Source organism: Anolis carolinensis, chromosome 6, assembly GCF_035594765.1.
Source record: "Anolis carolinensis isolate JA03-04 chromosome 6, rAnoCar3.1.pri, whole genome shotgun sequence".
In the NCBI taxonomy this organism is placed as follows: domain Eukaryota; kingdom Metazoa; phylum Chordata; class Lepidosauria; order Squamata; family Dactyloidae; genus Anolis; species Anolis carolinensis.
Genome location: NC_085846.1, coordinates 118,192,971 through 118,219,646, shown reverse-complemented (window position 1 = coordinate 118,219,646; position 26,676 = coordinate 118,192,971). Strand labels below are relative to the sequence as shown.

At 45.0% G+C, this 26,676-nt stretch overlaps 1 protein-coding gene across 4 annotated transcripts in view; it reads left to right on the top strand.

The window, feature by feature from the left end:
• The window catches only part of nacad (NAC alpha domain containing), a 54,955-nt gene that overhangs the window by 12,193 nt on the left and 16,086 nt on the right, over positions 1–26,676 (top strand). For 3 of the 4 annotated variants that reach the window (XM_062984421.1, XM_062984418.1, XM_062984419.1), the window contains exon 2: positions 20,347–25,692. In XM_062984421.1, the coding sequence (XP_062840491.1) occupies positions 20,347–25,692 (5,346 nt within the window). Of the gene's footprint in view, positions 1–12,662; positions 12,793–20,346; positions 25,693–26,676 lie in introns of those variants that run through there. The other variant, XM_062984420.1, reaches the window with a different exon arrangement.

The following is a 26,676-nucleotide window of genomic DNA, read 5'->3' as shown; positions in this document are numbered from 1 at the left end:
CCACCGCTCTACGGCATCCTGGGAGTTGTAGTTTGGTGGGCTGCAATGGCCCAAAGGGAACAGAAGTGGGACAAAAAGGGTCATCCGCACTCAAGGGAGAGACCTTGCCCTGCTTTTGCAAGACAGAGACTAATCTCCTTCCTACAAAAGGAGTCTAATCTCATTAAAGGTTTTTATTAAGGCAGAGAAAGAGAGACGGAGCAAGACCGGCTTGGAAGGGATTTGGGTCTTTGCACTGCCTTCACGCCAGGGGATGATGGGAGTTGTGGTCTGCCCGCTTTGACAAGAGAGGATGCCAGAACCACAACTCCCAAGGTTTCATAGTATTCAGCCGTGGCAGTTCAAGTGGCACCAAACTGCCTTAAGGATAGAATAGGTGCAAACTTTGAGAGCCTTCTGGGTGCCAGGACTCAACCTCCACTCTGCTTGCTGCCAAGATCAAGCCATTTCTGGATAATGGGTCTCCCGCTTAATGCTGGGATTTAACGTACAAGTCCATATACAGTAGAATCTCAGTTATCCAACACTCGCTTATCCAACGTTCTGGATTATCCAACGCATTTTTGTAGACAATGTTTTCAATATATCATGATATTTTGGTGCTAGATTTGTACATACAGTAATTACTACATAGCATTACTGAGTATTGAACTACCTTTTCTGTCAAATTTGTTGTATAACATGATGCTTTGGTGCTTGATTTGTAAAAACCATAACCTAATTTGATGTTTAATAGGCTTTTCCTTAATCCCTCCTTATTATCCAACATATTCGCTTATACAACATTCTGCCGGCCCGTTTACGTTGGATAAGTGAGACTCTACTGTATATAGGGTTTAGTGTACATGTCCAGGATTTAGTCTAGGGAGGAATATATATATATTTTAATTCTTACATATCCATACACACACACACACATAGAATTTAGTGTACATCTTTCTCTCTATATCTATCTATCCATATGGGATTTAGTCTACATGTCCACATAGATTAGTGTACATGTCCAGGATTTAGTCTAAATGTCCATACACACACACACACACACACGGTTTAGTGTACAACTCTCTCTCTCTCTCTCTCTCTCTCTCTCTCTCTCTCTCTCTCTCTATATATATATATATATATATATATATATATATATTTGGGATTTAGTGTGCATGTCCATATATACATACATACACACACACACATACCATGTATATATGGGGTTTAGTGTACATCTCTCTTTCTCTCTCTCTCTATATATATATGTATATGTATACGTGTGTGTGTGTGTGTATGTATATGTGTGTGTGTGTGTGTAGGATTTAGTCTACATGTCCATATAGCTATAACTATATATGGAGCTTAGTGTACATGTATATATATAAAGGATTTAGTGTACATGTGCATGTCCATATATACATACATACACACACATACCATGTATATATGGGGTTTAGTGTACATCTCTCTTTCTCTCTCTCTCTCTCTATATATATGTATATGTATACGTGTGTGTGTGTGTGTATGTATATGTGTGTGTGTGTGTGTATGTATATGTGTGTGTGTGTATATATGTAGGATTTAGTCTACATGTCCATATAGCTATATCTATATATGGGGCTTAGTGTACATGTCCATATATATAGGATTTAGTGTACATGCCCAGGATTTAGTCTACATATACATATACACACGCACACATAGAGTTTAGTGTACCTCCATATCTCTCTCTCTCTCTCTCTCTCTCTCTCTATCTATCTATATATATATATATATATATATATACATATATGAATATATATACATACATACATATACACCTGTGTGTGTGTGTGTATCTATATATATGGATTTAGTCTAGATGTGCATATACACAAACATGCATATATAGGGAATTTTGTGTACCTCTCTCTCTCTCTCTATATATATATATATATATATACACATGTGTGTGTGTGTATCTATATATATGGATTTAGTCTAGATGTGCATATACACAAACATGCATATATAGGGAATTTTGTGTACCTCTCTCTCTCTCTCTCTCTCTATATATATATATATATACACATGTGTGTGTGTGTATCTATATATATGGATTTAGTCTAGATGTGCATATACACAAACATGCATATATAGGGAATTTTGTGTACCTCTCTCTCTCTCTCTCTCTCTATATATATATATATACACATGTGTGTGTGTGTATCTATATATATGGATTTAGTCTAGATGTGCATATACACAAACATGCATATATAGGGAATTTTGTGTACCTCTCTCTCTCTCTCTCTCTATATATATATATATATACACATGTGTGTGTGTGTATCTATATATATGGATTTAGTCTAGATGTGCATATACACAAACATGCATATATAGGGAATTTTGTGTACCTCTCTCTCTCTCTCTCTATATATATATATATATATACACATGTGTGTGTGTGTATCTATATATATGGATTTAGTCTAGATGTGCATATACACACACATACATATATAGGGAGTTTTGTGTACCTATCTCTCTCTCTCTGTATATATATATGGATACCTACATGTCCATATATATACAAACACACGGAGTCTAGTGTTCATGCCTCTGTGTGTGTGTGTGTGTGTGTGTGTGTGTGTATATATATATATATCTATATATATAAAAGAGTGATGGCATCACGGCAGTGGACAAAACAACAAAAGTAAACACCCCACAACCTCGAAAATTGACAGCACAACCCCTCATCCATGCCTCTAGGTTCATACAACAAAAAGAAAAGAAAAATAAAGTCCTAATTAGAGGGAGAGGAATAATTGCTTTTATCCGATTGCTGCCAGTTAGGCTAAGCTCTGTTCACTTGGTCTCCTAGCAACCCACTCAGCCCAGGGGACCCTTGACCTTAACTACCACCAATTCCTCAATACTTTATTTCCCATACCACCAGACTTCGCCACAGCAACGCGTGGCCGGGCAAAGCTTGTCTATATATATAAAAGGGTAATGAAATTTCGGCCTAGGACAAAACAACAAAACTACACATCCCAGAAACACCAAACTTGGCAGCAAAACCCCTCATCCATGCCTCCACGTTCATACAACAAAAAGAAAAGAAAAATAAAGTCCTAATTAGAGGGAGAGGAATAATTGTTTTTATCCAATTGCTGCCAGTTAGAAGGCTAAGCTCCGCTCACTTGGTCTCCTAGCAACCCACTCAGCCCAGGGGACCCTTTACCTTAACTATCACCAATTCCTCAATACTTTATTTCCCATACCACTATACTTCGCCACAGCAACGCGTGGCCGGGCACAGCTAGTATATATATATATGAATGATTGAATCTTCATGTTGAGAGAGAGATACATGTATGTGTGTGCGTGTGTGTATATTTAGGATGCTCTTGATCCTGTTTTCACGGCTGGCCTGAAGGTCAAGTGGAGGTTGCCTGGGTTTGTTTTCCCCGCCGGCCGGCCGCGTTGTGCAAGGCCAGCAAGTCCTGGGCGACTGCTGACTGGGCAGACTGGGCCGGCCCTGGCGCTGGCAGGCCCGGGCCTTCTGCAAACAGGCTGGACGGACCCTTTTGTGTCCCAGGAAGGAATGCCCTGAGCTCACTTTTGGGCCTTTGGCACTTGGCCGGCTGGTCCCTTAGCATCACATTCGGGGCCCTGGGAAGGCACTGACAACAGGCCTGGGACAACATGGGCTCTTGTTCTAGGTGTTTTGGACTGCAACTCCCACCATTCCTCACAGCCTCAGGCCCCTTCCTTTCTCCCCCCAGCCGCTTATCCTTCCTTTCCTCCCTCCCTCCCTCCTTCCTTTTTCCTTCCTTCCTTCTTTCTTTCCCTTTCTTTCTTTCTTTCTTTCTTTCTTTCTTTCTTTCTTTCTTTCTTTCTTTCTTTCTTTCTTTCTTTCTTTCCTTCCTTCCTTTCCCTCCCTCCTTCCTTCTTTCCTTCTTTCTTTCTTTCTTTCTTTCTTTCTTTCTTTCTTTCTTTCTTTCTTTCTTTCCTTCCTTCCTTCCTTCCTTCCTTCCTTCCTTCCTTCCTTCCTTCTTTCTTTCCCTCTTTCTTTCTTTCTTTCTTTCTTTCTTTCTTTCTTTCTTTCTTTCTTTCTTTCTTTCTTTCTTTCTTTCTTTCCTTCCTTCCTTCCTTCTTTCTTTTTCTTTCTTTCCTTCTTTCTTTCTTTCCTTCCTTTCCTCCCTCCCTCCCTCCTTTTTCCTTCCTTCCTTTTTCCTTCCTTCCTTCTTTCTTTCCCTCTTTCCCTCTTTCTTTCTTTCTTTCTTTCTTTCCTTCCTTTTCCTCCCTCCCTCCTTCCTTTTTCTTTCCTTCTTCTCTTTTTTTCTCCCTTTCTCCTCCTTTTCCTTCCTTCCTTCCTTCTTTCCTTCCTTCCCTCTTTCCTTCCTCCCTTTCTCCTCCTTTTCCTTCCTTCTCTCCTTCCTTCCTTCCTTCCTTCGTTACTTCCACCCTTCTCTCCTTTTCCTTCCTTCTTTCTTTCCCTCCCTCCTTCTTTTCCTTCCTTCCCTCTTTCCTTCCTTCCTTCCGTCCTTCCTTCCCTCCTTCCTTCCTTCCTTCCTTCCTTCCTTTGCCCTCCTTCCTTCCCTCCTTTTCCTTCCTTCTTTCTTTCCCTCCCTCCTTCTTTTCCTTCCTTCCCTCTTTCCTTCCTCCCTTTCTCCTCCTTTTCCTTCCTTCTCTCCTTCCTTCCTTCGTTACTTCCACCCTTCTCTCCTTTTCCTTCCTTCTTTCTTTCCCTCCCTCCTTCTTTTCCTTCCTTCCCTCTTTCCTTCCTTCCTTTCTCCTCCTTTTCCTTCCTTCCTTCTTTCTTTCCCTCCCACCTTCTTTCCTTCCTTCCTTCCTTCCTTCCTTCCTTCCTTCCTTTTTCCTCCTTTTCCTTCCTTCCTTCCTTCCTTCCTTCCTTCCTTCCTTCCTTCCTTCCTTCCTTCCTTCCTTCCTTCCTTCCTTCCTTCCTTCCTTCCTTTCTCCTCCTTTTCCTTCCTTCCTTCCTCCCTTTGCCCTCCTTCCTTCCCTCCTTTTTCTTCCTTCCTTCCTTTCCTTCCTCTCCATCCCTCCATCCCAGGCGGCCTGTTGTCCACTTCCAGAAATAGCCTTTGCCGCAGGAAGAGGACAATCCTGAGAGAGGCTTAAAGTGGAGCCGAGACAGGTCACCCCGTGAACTTCCTTCCTTCCTTCCTCCTCCTCATCCCGGCTGATCCAGTGCCTTTGGGACCCGGAGCCCTGACCTTTTCGGGCCATGTAGTTTTCCAATCCCAAGGATGAGAAAAGGGCTCCCCAGAGGCCATCTAGTCCAACCCCTCCAGCGCAGGGACCCCCAATTCAAAAGCATTCCAGCGTAGTTCTCTGAGGCCTCCAAGGCTCCGAACTCTGAGAACTACACCTTCCAAGCAAGCCCTGCCATGCAATCAATTCGGGGTGCATCTCTCTGCTTTAACTGCCTTGGCTCAATGCATTGGCATACTGGGAGTTGTAGTTTGGGCAGAGAAGGCTTAAAGGCCTTGCCAAACTACAACTCCCACCATTCACTAGCATTGAGTTGTGTCTCTTCACAGCGGAGTCAAACACCTGGAAATGATTCGTAAGCGAGACCTGCCGGAGGGAGTTCTAGTGTTTCTCCGCAAACTACAAATCCCAGATTTTCACACGGAAACTACAACTCCCACCATTCACTAGCATTGAGTTGTGTCTGTTCACAGCGGAGTCAAACACCTAGAAATGATTCGTAAGCGAGACCTGCCGGAGGGAGTTCTAGTGTTTCTCCGCAGACTACAAATCCCAGATTTTCACACGGAAACTACAACTCCCACCATTCACTAGCATTGAGTTGTGTCTGTTCACAGCGGAGTCAAACACCTAGAAATGATTCGTAAGCGAGACCTGCCGGAGGGAGTTCTAATGTTACTCTGCAAACTACAAATCCCAGATTTTCACACGGAAACTACAACTCCCACCATTCACTAGCATTGAGTTGTGTCTCTTCACAGCGGAGTCAAACACCTAGAAATGATTCGTAAGCGAGACCTGCCGGAGGGAGTTCTAATGTTACTCTGCAAACTACAAATCCCAGATTTTCACACGGAAACTACAACTCCCACCATTCACTAGCATTGAGTTGTGTCTCTTCACAGCGGAGTCAAACACCTGGAAATGATTCGTAAGCGAGACCTGCCGGAGGGAGTTCTAGTGTTTCTCCGCAAACTACAAATCCCAGATTTTCACACGGAAACTACAACTCCCACCATTCACTAGCATTGAGTTGTGTCTGTTCACAGCGGAGTCAAACACCTAGAAATGATTCGTAAGCGAGACCTGCCGGAGGGAGTTCTAGTGTTTCTCCGCAAACTACAAATCCCAGATTTTCACACGGAAACTACAACTCCCACCATTCACTAGCATTGAGTTGTGTCTCTTCACAGCGGAGTCAAACACCTAGAAATGATTCGTAAGCGAGACCTGCCGGAGGGAGTTCTAGTGTTTCTCCGCAAACTACAAATCCCAGATTTTCACATGGAAACTACAACTCCCACCATTCACTAGCATTGAGTTGTGTCTCTTCACAGCGGAGTCAAACACCTGGAAATGATTCGTAAGCGAGACCTGCCGGAGGGAGTTCTAGTGTTTCTCCGCAAACTACAAATCCCAGATTTTCACACGGAAACTACAACTCCCACCATTCACTAGCATTGAGTTGTGTCTGTTCACAGCGGAGTCAAACACCTAGAAATGATTCGTAAGCGAGACCTGCCGGAGGGAGTTCTAGTGTTTCTCCGCAGACTACAAATCCCAGATTTTCACACGGAAACTACAACTCCCACCATTCACTAGCATTGAGTTGTGTCTGTTCACAGCGGAGTCAAACACCTAGAAATGATTCGTAAGCGAGACCTGCCGGAGGGAGTTCTAGTGTTTCTCCGCAAACTACAAATCCCAGATTTTCACACGGAAACTACAACTCCCACCATTCACTAGCATTGAGTTGTGTCTGTTCACAGCGGAGTCAAACACCTAGAAATGATTCGTAAGCGAGACCTGCCGGAGGGAGTTCTAGTGTTTCTCCGCAAACTACAAATCCCAGATTTTCACACGGAAACTACAACTCCCACCATTCACTAGCATTGAGTTGTGTCTGTTCACAGCGGAGTCAAACACCTAGAAATGATTCGTAAGCGAGACCTGCCGGAGGGAGTTCTAGTGTTTCTCCGCAAACTACAAATCCCAGATTTTCACACGGAAACTACAACTCCCACCATTCACTAGCATTGAGTTGTGTCTGTTCACAGCGGAGTCAAACACCTAGAAATGATTCGTAAGCGAGACCTGCCGGAGGGAGTTCTAGTGTTTCTCCGCAAACTACAAATCCCAGATTTTCACACGGAAACTACAACTCCCACCATTCACTAGCATTGAGTTGTGTCTGTTCACAGCGGAGTCAAACACCTAGAAATGATTCGTAAGCGAGACCTGCCGGAGGGAGTTCTAGTGTTACTCTGCAAACTACAAATCCCAGATTTTCACACGGAAACTACAACTCCCACCATTCACTAGCATTGAGTTGTGTCTGTTCACAGCGGAGTCAAACACCTAGAAATGATTCGTAAGCGAGACCTGCCGGAGGGAGTTCTAGTGTTTCTCCGCAAACTACAAATCCCAGATTTTCACACGGAAACTACAACTCCCACCATTCACTAGCATTGAGTTGTGTCTCTTCACAGCGGAGTCAAACACCTAGAAATGATTCGTAAGCGAGACCTGCCGGAGGGAGTTCTAGTGTTTCTCTGCAAACTACAAATCCCAGATTTTCACACGGAAACTACAACTCCCACCATTCACTAGCATTGAGTTGTGTCTGTTCACAGCGGAGTCAAACACCTGGAAATGATTCGTAAGCGAGACCTGCCGGAGGGAGTTCTAATGTTACTCTGCAAACTACAAATCCCAGATTTTCACATGGAAACTACAACTCCCACCATTCACTAGCATTGAGTTGTGTCTGTTCACAGCGGAGTCAAACACCTAGAAATGATTCGTAAGCGAGACCTGCCGGAGGGAGTTCTAGTGTTTCTCCGCAAACTACAAATCCCAGATTTTCACACGGAAACTACAACTCCCACCATTCACTAGCATTGAGTTGTGTCTCTTCACAGCGGAGTCAAACACCTAGAAATGATTCGTAAGCGAGACCTGCCGGAGGGAGTTCTAGTGTTTCTCTGCAAACTACAAATCCCAGATTTTCACACGGAAACTACAACTCCCACCATTCACTAGCATTGAGTTGTGTCTGTTCACAGCGGAGTCAAACACCTAGAAATGATTCGTAAGCGAGACCTGCCGGAGGGAGTTCTAATGTTACTCTGCAAACTACAAATCCCAGATTTTCACATGGAAACTACAACTCCCACCATTCACTAGCATTGAGTTGTGTCTGTTCACAGCGGAGTCAAACACCTAGAAATGATTCGTAAGCGAGACCTGCCGGAGGGAGTTCTAATGTTACTCTGCAAACTACAAATCCCAGATTTTCACATGGAAACTACAACTCCCACCATTCACTAGCATTGAGTTGTGTCTGTTCACAGCGGAGTCAAACACCTGGAAATGATTCGTAAGCGAGACCTGCCGGAGGGAGTTCTAGTGTTTCTCCGCAGACTACAAATCCCAGATTTTCACATGGAAACTACAACTCCCACCATTCACTAGCATTGACTTGTGTCTCTTCACAGCGGAGTCAAACACCTAGAAATGATTCGTAAGCGAGACCTGCCGGAGGGAGTTCTAGTGTTTCTCTGCAAACTACAAATCCCAGATTTTCACATGGAAACTACAACTCCCACCATTCACTAGCATTGACTTGTGTCTCTTCACAGCGGAGTCAAACACCTAGAAATGATTCGTAAGCGAGACCTGCCGGAGGGAGTTCTAGTGTTTCTCTGCAAACTACAAATCCCAGATTTTCACATGGAAACTACAACTCCCACCATTCACTAGCATTGAGTTGTGTCTGTTCACAGCGGAGTCAAACACCTGGAAATGATTCGTAAGCGAGACCTGCCGGAGGGAGTTCTAGTGTTTCTCCGCAGACTACAAATCCCAGATTTTCACACGGAAACTACAACTCCCACCATTCACTAGCATTGAGTTGTGTCTGTTCACAGCGGAGTCAAACACCTAGAAATGATTCGTAAGCGAGACCTGCCGGAGGGAGTTCTAATGTTACTCTGCAAACTACAAATCCCAGATTTTCACACGGAAACTACAACTCCCACCATTCACTAGCATTGAGTTGTGTCTCTTCACAGCGGAGTCAAACACCTGGAAATGATTCGTAAGCGAGACCTGCCGGAGGGAGTTCTAGTGTTTCTCCGCAAACTACAAATCCCAGATTTTCACACGGAAACTACAACTCCCACCATTCACTAGCATTGAGTTGTGTCTCTTCACAGCGGAGTCAAACACCTAGAAATGATTCGTAAGCGAGACCTGCCGGAGGGAGTTCTAGTGTTTCTCCGCAAACTACAAATCCCAGATTTTCACACGGAAACTACAACTCCCACCATTCACTAGCATTGAGTTGTGTCTGTTCACAGCGGAGTCAAACACCTAGAAATGATTCGTAAGCGAGACCTGCCGGAGGGAGTTCTAGTGTTTCTCCGCAAACTACAAATCCCAGATTTTCACACGGAAACTACAACTCCCACCATTCACTAGCATTGAGTTGTGTCTGTTCACAGCGGAGTCAAACACCTAGAAATGATTCGTAAGCGAGACCTGCCGGAGGGAGTTCTAGTGTTTCTCCGCAAACTACAAATCCCAGATTTTCACACGGAAACTACAACTCCCACCATTCACTAGCATTGAGTTGTGTCTCTTCACAGCGGAGTCAAACACCTAGAAATGATTCGTAAGCGAGACCTGCCGGAGGGAGTTCTAGTGTTTCTCCGCAAACTACAAATCCCAGATTTTCACACGGAAACTACAACTCCCACCATTCACTAGCATTGAGTTGTGTCTCTTCACAGCGGAGTCAAACACCTGGAAATGATTCGTAAGCGAGACCTGCCGGAGGGAGTTCTAGTGTTTCTCCGCAAACTACAAATCCCAGATTTTCACACGGAAACTACAACTCCCACCATTCACTAGCATTGAGTTGTGTCTCTTCACAGCGGAGTCAAACACCTAGAAATGATTCGTAAGCGAGACCTGCCGGAGGGAGTTCTAGTGTTTCTCCGCAAACTACAAATCCCAGATTTTCACACGGAAACTACAACTCCCACCATTCACTAGCATTGAGTTGTGTCTCTTCACAGCGGAGTCAAACACCTGGAAATGATTCGTAAGCGAGACCTGCCGGAGGGAGTTCTAGTGTTTCTCCGCAAACTACAAATCCCAGATTTTCACACGGAAACTACAACTCCCACCATTCACTAGCATTGAGTTGTGTCTCTTCACAGCGGAGTCAAACACCTAGAAATGATTCGTAAGCGAGACCTGCCGGAGGGAGTTCTAGTGTTTCTCCGCAAACTACAAATCCCAGATTTTCACACGGAAACTACAACTCCCACCATTCACTAGCATTGAGTTGTGTCTCTTCACAGCGGAGTCAAACACCTAGAAATGATTCGTAAGCGAGACCTGCCGGAGGGAGTTCTAGTGTTTCTCCGCAAACTACAAATCCCAGATTTTCACACGGAAACTACAACTCCCACCATTCACTAGCATTGAGTTGTGTCTGTTCACAGCGGAGTCAAACACCTAGAAATGATTCGTAAGCGAGACCTGCCGGAGGGAGTTCTAGTGTTTCTCCGCAAACTACAAATCCCAGATTTTCACATGGAAACTACAACTCCCACCATTCACTAGCATTGAGTTGTGTCTGTTCACAGCGGAGTCAAACACCTGGAAATGATTCGTAAGCGAGACCTGCCGGAGGGAGTTCTAATGTTACTCTGCAAACTACAAATCCCAGATTTTCACATGGAAACTACAACTCCCACCATTCACTAGCATTGAGTTGTGTCTGTTCACAGCGGAGTCAAACACCTAGAAATGATTCGTAAGCGAGACCTGCCGGAGGGAGTTCTAATGTTACTCTGCAAACTACAAATCCCAGATTTTCACATGGAAACTACAACTCCCACCATTCACTAGCATTGAGTTGTGTCTGTTCACAGCGGAGTCAAACACCTGGAAATGATTCGTAAGCGAGACCTGCCGGAGGGAGTTCTAGTGTTTCTCCGCAGACTACAAATCCCAGATTTTCACATGGAAACTACAACTCCCACCATTCACTAGCATTGACTTGTGTCTCTTCACAGCGGAGTCAAACACCTAGAAATGATTCGTAAGCGAGACCTGCCGGAGGGAGTTCTAGTGTTTCTCTGCAAACTACAAATCCCAGATTTTCACATGGAAACTACAACTCCCACCATTCACTAGCATTGACTTGTGTCTGTTCACAGCGGAGTCAAACACCTGGAAATGATTCGTAAGCGAGACCTGCCGGAGGGAGTTCTAATGTTACTCTGCAAACTACAAATCCCAGATTTTCACACGGAAACTACAACTCCCACCATTCACTAGCATTGAGTTGTGTCTGTTCACAGCGGAGTCAAACACCTAGAAATGATTCGTAAGCGAGACCTGCCGGAGGGAGTTCTAATGTTACTCTGCAAACTACAAATCCCAGATTTTCACACGGAAACTACAACTCCCACCATTCACTAGCATTGAGTTGTGTCTCTTCACAGCGGAGTCAAACACCTGGAAATGATTCGTAAGCGAGACCTGCCGGAGGGAGTTCTAGTGTTTCTCCGCAAACTACAAATCCCAGATTTTCACACGGAAACTACAACTCCCACCATTCACTAGCATTGAGTTGTGTCTCTTCACAGCGGAGTCAAACACCTAGAAATGATTCGTAAGCGAGACCTGCCGGAGGGAGTTCTAGTGTTTCTCCGCAAACTACAAATCCCAGATTTTCACACGGAAACTACAACTCCCACCATTCACTAGCATTGAGTTGTGTCTGTTCACAGCGGAGTCAAACACCTAGAAATGATTCGTAAGCGAGACCTGCCGGAGGGAGTTCTAGTGTTTCTCCGCAAACTACAAATCCCAGATTTTCACACGGAAACTACAACTCCCACCATTCACTAGCATTGAGTTGTGTCTGTTCACAGCGGAGTCAAACACCTAGAAATGATTCGTAAGCGAGACCTGCCGGAGGGAGTTCTAGTGTTTCTCCGCAAACTACAAATCCCAGATTTTCACACGGAAACTACAACTCCCACCATTCACTAGCATTGAGTTGTGTCTGTTCACAGCGGAGTCAAACACCTAGAAATGATTCGTAAGCGAGACCTGCCGGAGGGAGTTCTAGTGTTTCTCTGCAAACTACAAATCCCAGATTTTCACACGGAAACTACAACTCCCACCATTCACTAGCATTGAGTTGTGTCTGTTCACAGCGGAGTCAAACACCTAGAAATGATTCGTAAGCGAGACCTGCCGGAGGGAGTTCTAGTGTTTCTCCGCAGACTACAAATCCCAGATTTTCACACGGAAACTACAACTCCCACCACGTAAAGCCGGAGCCTCCCTTCCCCTTTAAGACCCACTGGGCTGTGGGCCTGGCCCCTTGACCCACAGCTGGATAAAAGGGAGCAATCCCCAGAGGCCTCTCTTTTGGGATCCCGGTGCGAATTCTGCCTCCTTTTTTGAGCCTCTCCTGGGCTTTTCTTTGGCATTTTGGAAGCCCCAAAATGGGGGCCGTCCTGAGTCGGCTCCAGCGGCGGGGAGAGAAAGGTAAACAGGTTTCCTGAGCATGTGCAGAGTGCCTTGGGTGGCAGCCTTTGCTCCCGGGACCAGCCAGCAAAACTCTGGGAAAGCTCTGCTTTGGGGAAACTACAACTCCCAGAATGCCTCAGTCAGTACAGCTTAGCATTTTGTACATTTTTAGTTGCATTGCTTCTTTTAAAAAGGCTGTTTTGAGAAAAGGAGTGCAATAACAACAACAACAACAATGAAACAAAATTTGAATACTTTCCTGTTCCCGGTTTGAAAGTCTTATTTCCTGTTTAATTCTGCGGTCCTTATTTTGGAAGGAGTTGCTCTGTTTGGTGCTACCAAAATTGGCTGAGACTATAATGAAATATACACTGAAAAACTAGAGCAAAACATGCTATAGAAGGATGTCCTTCCTGCAAAGACAAAGTTTTTGCAGTTTAGTCAACTTTTTCCCATGTTTTTAGGATTGAACCAATTAGGAAATGATATTTATAACCCAGGAACAAAAATTGTGTTGCATAGTATAATAATAATAATAATAATAATAATAATAATAATAATAATAATAATAATAAGTTACATAGTATAATGTTACATAGTATAATAATAATATGCTATATAGTATAATAATAATATGTTATATAGTGTAATAATAAGTTACATAGTATAATAATGTTACGTAGTGTAATAAGTTACATAGTGTAATAATAATATGCTATATAGTATAATAAATAATAATAATAAGTTATATAGTACAATGTTACATATTATAATAATAAGTTACATAGTGTGATAATAATATGCTATATAGTATAATAATAATATGTTATATAGTGTAATAATAATAAGTTACATAGTATAATAATGTTACGTAGTGTAATAATAAGTTACATAGTGTAATAATAATAAGTTACATAGTATAATAATGTTACGTAGTGTAATAACAAGTTACATAGTGTAATAATAATATGCTATATAGTATAATAATAATGTTATATAGTGTAATAATATGTTACATAGTATAATAATGGTTATAGTGCAATAATTATAATATTTTACATACTGTAATAATATATTACATAGTGTAATATGTTATAATATAATAATTTTATTTTTATAATAATATGTTATAGTATAATAATGTTATAGTATATAATGTTATAGTATAATGATGTTACATAGTGTAATAATAATAATGTTATAGTGTAATAATAATATATTACATAGTATAATAATAATAGTAAGTTACACAGTGTAATAATAATGTTACATAGTGTAATAATAATAATAGTGAGTTACAAAGTGGAATAATAATAACTTAGTGTAATAATAATGTTACATAGTGTAATAATAATAGTGAGTTACAAAGTGGAATAATAGTAACTTAGTGTAATAATAGTGTTACATAGTGTAATAATAATAGTGAGTTACAAAGTGGAATAATAGTAACTTAGTGTAATAATAGTGTTACATAGTGTAATAATAATAGTGAGTTACAAAGTGGAATAATAGTAACTTAGTGTAATAATAGTGTTACATAGTGTAATAATAATAGTAAGTTACAAAGTGGAATAATAATAACTTACATAGCGTGATAATAATGTTACATAGTGTAATAATATTATATTACATAGTATAATAATAAGTTACAGAGTGTAATAATAATATGTTACATAGCTTAAGGATGAAGCATGAGGATCTTGGACGAATGGAATTAATTATATATACGTTTTTAAGGTTTTTATAATGTGTTTTAACAATGTTATTAATGGCTCTGTATGTATTGTTCTGTTTGTATGATTGCATTTTTTGGGCATTAAATTTTGCCAATTTTTGTAAGCCGCCCTGAGTCCGCTCGGGTGAGAAGGGCGGGGTATAAATGTTGTAAATAAATAAATAGTATAATAATACAGTAGAGTCTCACTTATCCAACATTCGCTTATCCAACGTTCTGGATTATCCAATGCATTTTTGTAGTCAATGTTTTCAATATATCGTGATATTTTGGTGCTAAATTCGTAAATACAGTAATTACAACATAACCTTACGGCGTATTGAACTACTTTTTCTATCAAATTTGTTGTCTAACACGATATTTTGGTGCCTAATTTGTAAAATCATAACCTAATTTGATGTTTAATAGGCTTTTCCTTAATCTCTCCTTATTATCCAACATATTCGCTTATCCAACGTTCTGCCGGCCCGTTTATGTTGGATAAGTGAGACTCTACTGTAATGATAATGTATTGTCGAAGGCTTTCATGGCCGGAATAACTAGATTGCTGTGAGTTTTCCAGGCTGTATGGCCACGTTCCAGAAGCATTCTCTCCTGACGTTTTGCCTGCATCTGTGGCATTTCCAGCAGATCTCACAACCTCTGAGGATGCCTACCAAAGATGTAGGTGAAATGTCAGGAGAGAATGCTTCTGGAACATGGCTGTAAAACTCACAGCAACCCAATAATGATCATTGTGTGGCCACACCATTCCTCACAGCCTCAGGCCCTTTCCTTTCCCCCCTCAGCCCTTAAGCACGTGGTGTGGAAGGGTTAGACATGGGATTGTACTGAGCATGTTCAGACACAGGACTCCATTTTGTAGTCAGTCTGCTTTACACCTCAGTGGAGGTGGGCGCATGTTTCCATCATGTTGCATGTTGCTTAAGCGGCTGAAGGGGAAAAGGAAGGGGCCTGAGGCTGTGAGGAATGCTGGGAGTTGCAGTCCAAAACACCCGGAGGGAGGGCCCAAGTTGGTGTAGACTCGGCACCTTGCTCGGTCGAAGCCTTTCTGCAAAAGCTCTCCCTCTGACCACTGGCAGAGCTTAGCCTGTCCTGGTCTATTCTTGGCCCACTAAGACGCAGCGGAGCCAGCCGGGCTCCGTCTGAGCCGCAAAGAGGCCGTAAGCCGGCGTCTGGCCCCCGAGGGCTAAGCCAAATCCATGAAGCACTAGCCAAGGAAAAGAAGAGAGGCATCCGGGTGCATCTATGGTCTATCTATCCTGCTTCCTGTGGGATGTAAACAGATACTTTGAAGGGCCGGGCTGTGGTGCAGCTGGTTAGTAGCCAGCTGCAATAAATCACTACATGAGTTCGAAGCCAGCCCGAGTCGGACTGAGCTCCCGACCATTAAACAGCCTAGCTCGTTGTTGACCTAAGCAGCTCAAAAGACAGTTGCATCTGCTTTATGCGGGGAGGTTAATTTAACTCATTGACGACACCATAAAAACTTCCAGAAGAATGAGGAAATACTCCATGAAGGACTCGGTGTCACAAGTGGACGGTGAAGCGGCAGCTGAGTTTTCCAGGCTTTATGGCCATGTTCCAGAAGCATTCTTTTCTGATGTTTCGACCGCATCTATGGCAAGCAGGCTAATTTAACTCATTGACGACACCATAAAAACTTCCAGCGAGAGTGCAGAAGAATGAGGAAGTACTCCATCGAGGACTCGGTGTCACAAGTGGACGGTGAAGCGGCAGCTGAGTTTTCCGGGCTTTATGGCCATGTTCCAGAAGCATTCTTTTCTGATGTTTCGACCGCATCTATGGCAAGCAGGCTAATTTAACTCATTGACGACACCATAAAAACTTCCAGCGAGAGTGCAGAAGAATGAGGAAGTACTCCATCGAGGACTTGGTGTCACAAGTGGACGGTGAAGTGGCAGCTGAGTTTTCCAGGCTTTATGGCCATATTTCAGAAGCATTCTTTCCTGACGTTTCGACCGCATCTATGGCAAGCTGGCTAATTTAACTCATTGACGACACCATAAAAACTTCCAGCAAGGTGCAGAAGAATGAGGAAATACTCCATGAAGGACTCGGTGTCACAAGTGGACGGTGAAGTGGCAGCTGAGTTTTCCAAGCTTTATGGCCATGTTCCAGAAGCATTCTTTTCTGATGTTTCGACCGCATCTATGGCAAGCTGGCTAATTTAACTCATTGACGACACCATAAAAACTTCCAGCGAGAGTGCAGAAGAATGAGGAAGTACTCCATCGAGGACTCGGTGTCACAAGTGGACAGTGAAGCGGCAGCTGAGTTTTCCGGGCTTTATGGCCATGTTTCAGAAGCATTCTTTTCTGATGTTTCGACTGCATCTATGGCAAGCAGGTTAATTTAACTCATTGACACCATAAAAACTTCCAGCGAGAGTGCAGAAGAATGAGGAAGTACTCCATCGAGGACTCAGTGTCACAAGTAGACGGTGAAGTGGCAGCTGAGTTTTCCAAGCTTTATGGCCATGTTCCAGAAGCATTCTTTTCTGATGTTTCAACCGCATCTATGGCAGGTTGTGAGGTTATTACTCTGAGAATGCCTGCCATAAATGCAGGTGAAACGTCAGGAAATAATGCTTCTGGGACATAGCCAGACAGCCCAGAAAACTCACAGCAACTCGGTGATTCCAAAATCCTTCGACAACACATATTTGTAAAACTTTGTGTATAAGGCAGGTATGGGCAAACTTTGGCCCTCCAGGTCTTTTGGACTCCAACTCCCACAATTCCTAACAGCCTGCCGGCTGTTAGGAATTGTGGGAGTTGGAGTCCAAAAGACCTGGAGGGCCAAAGTTTGCCTATGCATGGTTAAGATTGAATCTCTCTCAAAACGCAGGTGTCTATAATCTACAGAGAAACGTAAAATAGGAAAGTATGGTATATAGCAGGGGTCCCCAAACTAAGGCCCGGGGGCCGGATGCGGCCCTCCAAGGTCATTTACCTGGCCCCCGCCCTCAGTTTTATAATATAATATATTGTATATACATATAATATTGATAATATTATTATAATGTAATACAATATAACACTAATAATAATACCATATAATAATATGAATTATATATTCTATATTACATATAATATTACTAATAATATTACAGTACAGTGGTATAGTTCAATATAGTAATATATAATGCTAATATTGTGCTATGCTAATAATATAATATATTGTATGTACATATAATATTGATAATATTATAATGTAATACAATATAACACTAATAATAATACCATATAATAATATTAATTATATATTCGATATTACATATAATATTACTAATAATATTACAGTATAGTGGTATAGTTCAATATAGTAATATATAATGCTAATATTGTGCTATGCTAATAATATAATATATTGTATGTACATATAATTTGTAAGCCACTCTGAGTCCCCTTTGGGGTGAGAAGGGTGTGATACAAATGTAGTAAATAAATGCAGTAAATAAATAATAAATAAATACATTTTAGACGTAGGCTCGCCCAAAGTCTGAAATGACTTGAAGTCACACAACAACAACAACAACAACAACAACAATTCTAACTAACTTGACTATCTCATTGGCCAGAAGCAGGACCACACTTCCCATTGAAATCCTGATAAATGTATGTTGGGTTAAAATTGTTTTTATTTTTAAATATTGTATTTCATTGTTCTTCTTGTTGTTGTTTTTACACTACAAATAAGACATGTGCAGTGTGCATTGGAATTTGTTTGTATATTTTTTTTCCAAATGATAATCCGGCCCCTCAACAGTCTGAAGGATTGTGGACCGGCCCTCAGATTAAAAAGTTTGAGGACCCCTGGTATATAGTATGTAAGTACTGTTGATAATGTAATATTATCTTCTATATAAACAACTTTTAGTGGCACTTGTTATACAAGCTGCAAAAGAAGGGGATTATGGTGTCGTTTTTAACATCAATCTAAACTGGGTTTGGCTAGAAACAGTGGTAGATCATAGCCCCGTCCCTATGGAATCTCTTACGTTTATTAGTACCGTGTTTCCCCGAAAATAAGACAGTGTCTTATATTATTTTTTACTCCCAAAGATGTGCTAGGTCTTATTTTCAGAGGATGTATTATTTTTCCATGAAGAAGAATTTACACGTATTGTTGAACAAAAAAAAAAAAAGAACATTTATTCTATACTGTACAGTAGTTGTCATCACAAACCAACATAGCCAAACCAGACAAACTGTGACTTCTGTCAAGAATTTCTTGATACAGTAGAGTCCCACTTATCCAACATAAACGGGACGGCAGAACGTTGGATAAGCAAATATGTTGCATAATAAGGAGAGATTAAGGAGAAGCCTATTAAACATCAAATTAGGTTATGATTTTACAAATTAAGCACCAAAACATCATGTTATATAACAAATTTGGCAGAAAAAAATAGTTCAATATGCAGTAATGCTATGTAGTAATTACTGTATTTACGAATTTAGCACCAAAATATCACGATGTATTGAAAACATTGACTACAAAAATGCGTTGGATAATCCAGAATGTTGGTTAAGCGAATGTTGGATAAGTGAGACTCTACTGTACTATCATTATTTCCATATACAACTGGTATGTACATTTACCAATACTTCATGCTCTGGTGTTCTGTTCGGTAGGCATGCTTCCAAACAAAAACTTTGCTAGGTCTTACTTTTGGGGGAGGCCTTATATTTAGCAATTCAGCAAAACTTCTACTAGGTCTTATTTTTGGGGGATGTCTTATTTTAGGGGAAACAGGGTAGTATATATTGCAATGAATACTTTACTCAAGGTATCCACTATAGTGGATTCCATAGGGATGGGGCTATGATCTACCACTGTTTCTATTCACATCCAGTTTAGATTGATGTTAAAAACGACACCATAATCCCCTTCTTTTGCAGCTTGTATAACAAGTGCCACCAAAAGTTGTTTATATAGAAGATAATATTACATTACCAACAGTACTTACATACTATATACCAGGGGTCCCCAAACTTTTTAAGCAGAGGGCTGGTCCACAATCCTTCAGACTGTTGAGGGGCCAAATTATCATTTGAAAAAAAAAATACAAATTCCTATGCATACTGCACATGTCTTATTTGTAGTGCAACAACAACAACGAAAGAATACAATATTTAAAAATGAAAACAATTTTAACCAACATAAACCTATTAGGATTTCAATGAAAAGTGTGGGCCTGCTACTGGCCAATGAGATAGTCAAGTTAATTAGGATTGTTGTTGTTGTTGTGTGCCTTCGAGTCATGTCAAACTTTGGCCGAGCCTAAAATTAATTATTTATTTACTGCATTTATTTACTACATTTATATCCCACCCTTCTCACCCCGAAGGGGACTCAGAGCAGCTGTGTGTACATACAATATATTATATTATTAGCATAACACAATATTAGCATTATATATTACTATATTGAACTATACCACTATACTATTATATAATATGTAATATATACCATATAATTAATATTATTATATGGTATTACTATTAGTATTATATTGTAAGATAATAATAAGATTATTATCAATATTATATGTATATACAATATATTATATTATTAAAACTGATATAAAATATTATATTATAAAACTGGGGGCAGGGGCCAGGTAAATGACCTTGGAGGGCCGCATCCGGCCCCCGGGCCTTAGTTTGGGGACCCCTGCTATATACCATACTTTCCTTTTTTACGTTTCTCTGTAAGATTGAATCTCTCCCTGCAATCTGAATCTCTCCATGTGTCTTACTGACTCTTTTATTTTTTCCTGTCCTCTTTCTCTCGCTCTTTCCTTCCAGATGTCTCTCGGAACAACTCGGCTTCCTCGACGCCCGGCAGCGATGCCCGGACGTTGCTGCAAGTCTCCCCGGTGTTGACTCCCGACTTCCCGGTCGAGCTCTCCATGGATCCCTCCCTTCGTGGCTCAAATATCCCGGCGTTCCTCCCGGCGAAGCAAGAAGACCGCCCTCAGCCGGAAGGTGCCAGTTGTGATGCCGCCATGGGAGCCACCACGGCCGGTTTGGTAGCCCTGAGCGAATGCGGTCAGGTCATGATGGAGCAGGCGGCGAAGTCCGGCGAGGCCGTCTCCAAAGCCACTCCGTCGGAGGACACCTTGGACGCCAGAATCGTCATGGGGGAAGAGACACAATGCAAAGAGGAGGAGGAGGAGGAAGATACGGATGATATGCCGGTTTCACCGAAACCCGGTGCCTTGGAGGAAGAGGAAGCAAGTGACACGGAAAATATGGTGAAACCTCTCTGCTTGAGCCACCCGCAAGCGTGCCTTCGGAAGCGCAAGGAGCCGGAGCTGGAATTGGCGGCGATTGCAATGCCGGCGCCTTCTTCGTTCTCTCAGGGCGACCCCGCGGATAACGTGCCTTCCCCTTCCTCCGTATCCGCGAAAGACCCTCCGCCGGAGCCGGGAGAGGGACAGCCCTCGCCGGTCAAGCGTGGCGTGGATCCGGAGCTCTACTTCACGGCCCCGTCCACTCCCATCCGGACGGCCTTCTCCCAGCTCAGGCCCCTGCCGCCGCCACAGCAGCAGCCTTTCTCCAAAGACGGTCTCGGCGAGGAGCAGAACGACCTGGACAACGAAGGCCTCGTCTCGCCGCCCACGTCGCCGTCGGGGTCCTACATCACGGCCGAAGGGGGCAGCTGGGCGTCTTCGGGCACGGCCAGCACCTCCCCGTCCTGCTCCCCGAACCTGATGGCCGAGGGGGAAGCCCTGGAATCGCCAGACTTGGAGAGCGAGGTGACCTTCCAGGCCCTGTCTCTGGGCGCTTTGGGCCACGATTCGTTTCCGGATGAGGACGAGGACGACGGGCAGACGACTCCCGGAGAGGACGAAGACTGGGTCTCGGAAACAGTGGCCTGCAGGCCGGTCCCTCTCAAGCCGGACCAGACCGGACGCTCCCGACCAAAGAGCGGAGAAGAGGACGGAGCCGCTCTGGATGAAGCAGGCCACAAGATTTTCAAGATGGAGAACTTGCCTTCTCACCAAGCCGCAGAGGTGTTTGCAGGATCCAAACCCAGCCCTTTGCCCTGTTCACTCGCTGCCTTCGCCGGGACTGAGTTTGGGAGTGTGTCCGGAGTGAGCCCTTCGGAGGACGAATCCGAGACGGCGGCTTCCCCCCCTGACGACGAGATGGAGAACCCCGAAAATGACCCCATGATTTCCGTGTTGTTGCTGCCTTTCCACGGCAGCCTCCTCTTCGAGGCGGAGTCCGTGGAGATCACGCTCTTCCCTCAGGGTGAATCGGCGGAGAACGACACCCTTTACGGCGCCGAGGACGAGGACAGCGCTTCGGCCTCGTTCCTCCATTCCCTCTCGGAGGCCTCCATCAACGAAGGCGTGGACGAGTCCTTCGCGTACCAGGACGACACCTCTCCGTCCTCCGACTCGGCCTCTTACAACGGAGAGGAGGACGAGCGCCTATACAGCGTGGAACAGTACGCCGTGGTGGCGGACAACGCCCAGAAAGACGACGGGTCTCCCAAGGGGGACCTGGAACCGGAACGGTCGCACTCAGGGAGCGAGAGCGAGATGGAGACCTCGTCCGACGCGTACAACACGGACGAGGAAGGAGACGGGCCTCCCGCAAAACACGAAGGGCGTCCGCAGGTCACAGAAGAACTGGAGGAAGGAGAGTCGTTCCTGGATGGATCCAAAGCAGAAGAGGCCACGCAAGAGGGCCTGATCGGTGGCCAAAGCCAAGACAAAGAGGTTGCTGTCTCCGTGATGGAAGCCACCAAGCAGCAAGAGGGTGCTCAGGGTTCAAGAGGCGTCACTGTTTCACCTGGGGCGCTGGAATACCAGGCCGGAAACGAAAGGGAGGAAGGGTCTCCCAGAGAGAAAGGTGCCTCTTCTCCATCTGTCTTGGATGGGCAAGTCACCGTGGAGAAAGACATCCAGGACTCCGGCGAGTGCCTCATTGCCTGCTTTGATACGGACGAAGAAGCAGACGCAATGCCTCCTTTGGAGGATCACCCAGCGGGCCCAATTGCCGGAGAATGGGCCGGAACAGTTTGTGCCGGAGTGGCCATCCCTCTGGGTTGGGATCCAAAGCCGTATCCTGTCGAGTCGGCTCAGGAGGTCAACGATGCGTCTGCGGTTGACATCGGCGCCCGGTTGAAAGAGTCCGAGAAGCGTTTGCTAGAACTCCTCGACCAAGACAGCACCTCAGGAGGAGGCTCAGTGGACCTTGAGGGACGTGGTGAAGGGACGCAGGGCTCCGAGAAGGAGATGGAGGCGGCTCCGTTCGTGTCCCTCCTTGAATCCTCGATGGAACAGCCTGAAGTGATCCGGGCCGACAGTGAGCCGACGGAGGAGTGCCTTATTGCTTGCTTTGAGTCCGAGGACGAGCTGGAGGAGTCCTCGTCTCTCGATCAGATGAACAACAACGGGGACCGCGAGGAAATGGCATTCACTGAGGCCAAAGCAGGCCCCCAAACCCTCATGGGCCTCAATGACGGCACACAGGAGAACCCACTCGTGGAGGCCAGAGAGTTCCCCACGGAGGCCATGGCGCTTCTGGCTCAGGACACCCCGCTGCCCCAAACGGATGTGGAGGAACTCTCTGAAACCCAGAGCTGGACCATTTGTGGGACACCGAGGGGCTCAAGTCAACCCAAAACAGAGGCCAAGGAGAGACACCTTGCAAACAAGGAGACATTGCTAGGGGTCACTTCACCCGCTGAGCCTCTTGAAGTGTGCATGGAGACCGGTGAAGCCAAAGAGGCGGACGTGGTTGAGAGCCACCACATGAGGGAAACTGAAGAAGGAATAGTAGTCATGGAAGAATCCACAGAGGATGAAGCAGGCGAATCAGGTCAATTTGGGGAAGCCATTCCTACTGATGATGCCCAACCAAAGGATGCAACAAAGGTCCTGGAGAAGGAAGAGCTTGAGCTGTCAGATGAAGGTGATGGGGACCAAAACTGGGAAACTCCCTCAGAGAAAGAAGAGGAGGCTTCAGAGTCTGGAAGTGAAGAACTCAGCAGGACAGACTCAGTAGCGGAAACCTCCACTTGGGTGAGAGACCAACTGGGAAACGATGCTCCAGAGCTGTTGAAATCAGGAGCAGCCCAGGGGGTCCACAAGAAACCCAACCTGAGAGATGATAACATGAATGTGTTGCCGACGCAGAGTAGGCAGGCTGCTGTAAGTGAGACCGGGAGAGATCAAGGTTCCAGTGAAAGGATGGTGTCCAAAGAGGGTGAGCTCAAGGCACTGGGCAGGGCTGCTGAGCTGACCGGTGGAGAAGAAGCCACTGAATGGCCACAGCTGCAAGGCACTGAAGTCCCAAAGTCCCAGGCAGCCTCCAAAGATGCTGAGATAGCCACGTATCGGGATTCTGAAAAGCCTTGCCACGTGGTACACAGGGAACCATCAGCACCTCTGCCTTCTTTGTGTGGATCCTATCCTTCTGACGCTAAAGCTCAGGAAGCCAGGCCTCCTCCTGCAGAGAACGTGGGGGGCCCACCTTCTTTGGTCCATGCTGGTGGCCACCCTCCGGCACCCAAGAAGACCTTTGCCGAGGCTCTCCTTCAGGGTCTACTGCCCGTTTTGGAGGCTGAGCTCAGCATGCAAGAGAAGGATGTCTCCTTTCTTTCTGCCGGACAACCCGAGGCCTCCTTGTCCCAGTCTCTCACAGACTCCAGCTTCTTCACGGCTGATGAGGGAAGATCTCCTGAGGCCATTCCCTTGGCCGCTTCTCCAGACCTGCCTTCGCCTGAGCAAATCTGGGGCAGCCCGGCCCAGGCTGTGGAGGAAAGCTGTCCTCAGGAGAACGAGGCTGTGGCATTGGAGTTGGAGGACCTGGTGGACAAAGCTGGAGATGCCGAGGCTGAACATGCGCCTGCGCCACTGACGTTCCTTCCGACGGATGGCTCCTTGGCGCAGAACATGGCTGTGTGTTTGCATCATACCACCCTGAGAGAGGCTCCCAGTTCGGCCATCTCACGCCGTGCCATGGCGGCAGTCAACACCAACAACCAACAGCTCTTCTTTGCTTCTGAAAAAGAGATCTATCTGACCGAGCCCAAGGATGCTCAAGGTGATCTTTCCAGTGGAGATGGAGAAGAGGAGCATGCCTTCGCTGGAGACACCACTGTCGTCGACTTGGATGATTCAGGCACCGTTGCCGGAGAGAGTTCGCCAACTCCCGTCAGTCCACTTGGATCGTCTGGTGCCTTTTTGGAGACCACAGGTAGAGCAGTGACATCTCTGGATGACGTTACAGACCAGCAGCAGATATCTCATTTGTTGCAAGGCTCCTTTGGATTCCTGAACGAGCCGAGAGTGGGGAGCCCTCGCCTCATGAGTAGCGAACTCGTGGCAGAAGCACAAAGCCTCCGCGGCAGCCTTAAGGAGACGGTGGTGGAGGGTTCCTCTGGAGAACCCTCACCCGATCTGTCAGAAGTTGATGATTTTGAAGAGCAAGACAACGCCCGGCCTTGCAAGGATGCCAGAGGCGAAGGAGGCCACCTGGAAGCAGAGAGGCAAGAAACTGAGGAGGTCTCCACCCCCGAGGAGACGGCGGAAATGCCCGTCAGCCAGGTGGTAATCTCCGGTTCGGAAGAGGATGATCAACATTCCTTGGATGATGCCTCCATCCCTGGCGAAGATGTGACATCCGGGTCCTTTGATAGCATCCCATCTCAGCCTAATGAGATGTTGCTACAGAGACCAGGAGGTGATGTTGTGGAGCAAGAGAAGACCAAGGAGATGACGGAAGAGACAAGATTGGGGGGCACCATAATAGAGGATGTGCGTCCCAAGGTGGAGGGCGTTGAGGAGGAGGAAGAGAAGAAAAGCAAGAAGGCCTCCACCCCTCCCGAGCCCACCCTTGAGCCTCCTCTGTTGACCATGGACTCCATCATCCCTCGTCCCTCCGAGGAACGCTCTGCGTCTCCTTTGCAGCTGGAGCGACCAACATCCCCAGACATGGAGATGTCCATCTCACCCTCTCCTCCAGTTTCTCAAGTGCCTCCCGTTCTGCCCTCACCACAGCTGCCACCCTCTCCCCCAGAGACCCCCATCCGAGCCCCTGCTGCTGCTGCTACCTCCTGGCTCCCTGTGGAGGAGACCCCTTCCAAAGAGACCCGGACCCTCTTGCAGGACCCCAGGAAACCTCTGTCAGAAGGTGAGCCTCCCTTTTTCCTGTCTTTGTCTGAACTATACTGGTCAAGGGAGGGTAGCTTTGTCCCGAGGTATCCCCAAGGTGTGGTTGTTCTCCAGGATCTCCATCCATTGGCTGTGCTAGTTAGGATGGCTGCTGGTGTAGGGATATTTGGTATCTATAGCACTGGCATGGGTCAACTTCAGCACTCCCTCCAGGTGTTTCGGACTACAACTGGAGCCTTGAATTTTCCTGTGCCACAGGGCCAGATTTCTTCGGTACCTATAGATCAGACATGGGCAATCTTTGGCCTAAGGTGTTTTGGACCTCAACGACATCCTTCAGTATATGGATGATTGGCTCATAGCAACAGGCAAGGGCAATCTTTGGCCTAAGATGTTTTGGACCTCAACGACATCCTTCAGTATATGGATGATTGGCTCATAGCAACAGGCATGGGCAAACTTTGGTCCTCAGGTTTTTTGGACCTCAACAACATCCTTCAGTATATGGATGATTGGCTCATAGCAATAGGCATGTGCAAACTTTGGTCCTCAGGTTTTTTGGACCTCAACGACATCCTTCAGTATATGGATGATTGGCTCATAGCAATAGGCATGGGCAAACTTTGGCCTTCCAGGTATTTTGGACATCAACGACATCCTTCAGTATATGGATGATTGGCTCATAGCAATAGATAGGTATGTGCAAACTTTGGCCCTCCAGGTGTTTTGGACTTCAACGACATCCTTCAGTATATGGATGATTGGCTCATAGCAATAGGCATGTGCAAACTTTGGTCCTCAGGTTTTTTGGACCTCAACAACATCCTTCAGTATATGGATGATTGGCTCATAGCAATAGGCATGTGCAAACTTTGGTCCTCAGGTTTTTTGGACCTCAACAACATCCTTCAGTATATGGATGATTGGCTCATAGCAATAGGCATGGGCAAACTTTGGTCCTCAGGTTTTTTGGACCTCAACGACATCCTTCAGTATATGGATG